The 2,998-nt window shown below is 45.7% G+C and overlaps 1 protein-coding gene across 2 annotated transcripts in view; it reads left to right on the forward strand.

The window, feature by feature from the left end:
* Positions 1–2,522, forward strand: part of nr4a3 (nuclear receptor subfamily 4, group A, member 3) — an 18,322-nt gene extending 15,800 nt beyond the window's left edge. For both annotated transcript variants that reach the window (XM_080858572.1, XM_080858573.1), the window contains exon 9: positions 1,455–2,522. In XM_080858572.1, the coding sequence (XP_080714698.1) occupies positions 1,455–1,726 (272 nt within the window). In that variant the 3' untranslated portion in view covers positions 1,727–2,522. The remainder of the gene's footprint in view (positions 1–1,454) is intronic.
* The last annotated feature ends 476 nt before the right edge of the window (positions 2,523–2,998 follow it).

Consider the following 2,998-nt stretch of genomic DNA (forward strand, 5'->3'; position numbering starts at 1 on the left):
CACACACACACACACACACACACACACACACACACACACACACAGAGACACACACAAGCACACACTGATAGACTCACAAACCCAGCTAAGTAAAAACTGTTGAAATATCAGTGGAAGATGTGTGCACGTTTGGGGGCCTGAGTGTGTGTGTTTGGAGAGCACTTAGCTCTGTAGAGGAATTGAGCAGCACTCAGCAGTAAGCTCCACTAGATGAGACCTCCTTCCTCCTCTACCCCTCGTTCTCCACATTTGTCCCTTTCTCCAGCTCTCCCTCACTCTCTCTGGCTATCGACCCTCCTAAAAGTGTCAGCTGTGAGGACGATTGATCCCACTCTGCTGGAGAGAGATGGGGAGACAGAGAGAAAGAGGGAGAGAGAGAGAGACAGAGAGAGAGAGAGAGAGAGAGAGAGAGAGAGACCATTGATGGTTGTCACACACACAGAATATCCTTGAGGCATTTTAGTTAGTTTGTATGAGGTTAACAATGATTTGAATTTAGTAATACAAAGACAGAATGTGCTGGTGTGTCTGAGGGGTGGGGGTATGGACGAGAGAGAGATGTAGTGGAGTCTGTGTGTATGTGTGTGTGTGTGTGTGTGTGTGTGTGTGTGTGTGTGGTGAGGACACTGCGTTCCATCTCTTCTTTGCTGATGAATAAATTAGTCTCACATTTTTGGCTGAGTGTGTATATATTTATGTGTGTGTGTGTGTGTGTAAGCGTGTTTGTGTGTGTGTGTGCGCGCGTGTGTGTCTGTGTGTGACATAATAGATTGGCCTCACATTAAATGCCTAGTGGGTCTGTGTGTGTGTCCAGTAGCTGTCCAGGCTGCAGGGTTGCCATGGGAAACTCAATTAGCTTTGCTCTTAATGGGGCTTGTCTGCTCACCACCCAGAATAATCCAGCTAATTGTTCAAGTACTTGTGTTTAAGTCAGCCTGAGAGGACGGGCCATGTGTGCGCGTGTTTCTGTGTGTGTGTGTGTGTGTGTGTGTGTGTGTGTGTGTGTGTGTGTGTGTGTGTGTGTGTGTGTGTGTGTGTGTGTGTGTGACTGTTTGTAAGCTGTGTGTTTGCCTACTATACTACACTCTCCAATTCCATTTTTATTTTGTTTCCCTTTCATATCTCTCTCCTCTCTTCCTTTATCTTCTAATCTTTTCTGTCTATCTTCCTCTTTTTTGCTCTTTCCCATTCTCTCACTATGTAGCCCATGTTGTCTCTTGCATTCTCTCTGTCCCTTGCTCCTGATTCAAATCTCTTTTTCTCTCTGTTCGTTTCAGTTTAGTTCAATTACATTTCTTTCAGTTCAGTTTAAGTGTGTGTTATAAGCATGACAAAGATACTATTTATTGTGAGTGAAATTTTAACAAAAGGAAAATTAAAAGAGCAAAAAAAGTCCACTAGATGGAATACATAAATGATATGACATGAAATATGTCTATTCTGTCTTTCCATAGATCAGTGTCCTGGTCTGAAGGACCGGAAGCGCGTGGAGGAGCTGCAGAATAAGGTTCTCTGCTCTCTGCAGGATCACCTGGGCTTTGGCTCCAGTGCAGTCGGGGCCTCAGCGGGAAAAGCCTCCCCCTCACTGAATCGTGTGGTGGGGGTGAGGGCTGAGCTTCGGACCCAGCGGACCCAGGGCCTCCAGAGAATCTTCTACCTGAAGCTTGAGGACTTAGTCCCTCCCCCCCCAGCCATCGATAGGTTCTTGGATACACTGCCCTACTAAGGCCCTGCTCGTTAAAATGCAAGGACATCCCCACTGTTTCAGATGGACAGCCCAGAGGTGGGCTATCATCAGCATTACTAGCTGTGGTGGACAGGACCCTTGTCTGGTGGAGGCCGCACTACCACTCCCTTGATCTCCCATATCCGCACACAGGACATACTCTGTCTGTCCAAACAAACAAACTAACCACAACAAAACAATCAGAACATTTTTATGCTAGATTCGACTGTGTGTGCGTGGGTGTGGGGGTGTGTATGCGCACAGACAAGTGTTTTGAGTGTGTATTTTGAGCCTTGACAGTGTGAATCTGATGTCCAACACAAATTCACGCAATACCCTCTCCATCACTCGTACCCACACATGGATCTCCTCTGCAAGCAACAGTATCTGTCCACATGTGTGTTCTTGTATTATGGCCCCAAACAGAACACACCTCACACACACACACACATACTCTGTCACTCACTCACATACATAAACACACATTCTTAGATCATAGGCAGAGAGGATAGTGAACAGCTCCGCCTTATAAGTGCAATTTCTGAAGTGCTTTTCCCACAGGATCACACTGCGACTCCAGCTCTGTAGTTGACATTAGCTGACATGAATACTAAGACTCCGTCCTCAGAGCCACTGCCCATGAGGTCAAAGGTCAACGGTCGGGGCAGACCAGAGACACCACACAGCACTGCGCTGTGCCGCACTAACCTTTCTACGACAACGGAGCTCCTCAGAACTTGAATTTGCTGTAGTATTTTTATATTGAAAATAAGAAATGTAGGGCTTCAAGACGACGGAACACCAGTGTGGGAGTCAGTGGGAGGGGGCAGGGGGTTGCTGAGCACTTAAAGAAAGATACGGAGACAGAGAGATGAATAGATGAAAAGAAGGAGGGGTAGAGGGAACACAGGAGGGAGGAGAAAGAGAAAGAACGAGAGATTGGGAGCAGGAGGAGACAAAGGAGAGGGAAGAAGGGCGATAAGGAGAAGGGGGTGATACATTCCGCATTAATATGTCTTTTGTATGTTTATATCATCGATGCCATTTATTGACATTGAGGACTATGTTGCTTTTGACTTGTACAGAGGAAGAGGGTTTGTGCATGGGTGTGTGTGTTTGCGCTTGCCTGTATTTATTGCAAAAGACTGCAGCGCTGAGAGAACTCTTTACAACCCACCCAAGACAGATTCAAACTATATAAATATATAAATATATTACCACAAAAAAAAAAAAATATTTTGAAGTGTTTTTATCTGATAGCATTTTTCAACT

The sequence above is a fragment of the Sprattus sprattus genome, assembly GCF_963457725.1.
Source record: "Sprattus sprattus genome assembly, chromosome: 19".
Taxonomy (NCBI): Eukaryota; Metazoa; Chordata; class Actinopteri; order Clupeiformes; family Clupeidae; genus Sprattus; species Sprattus sprattus.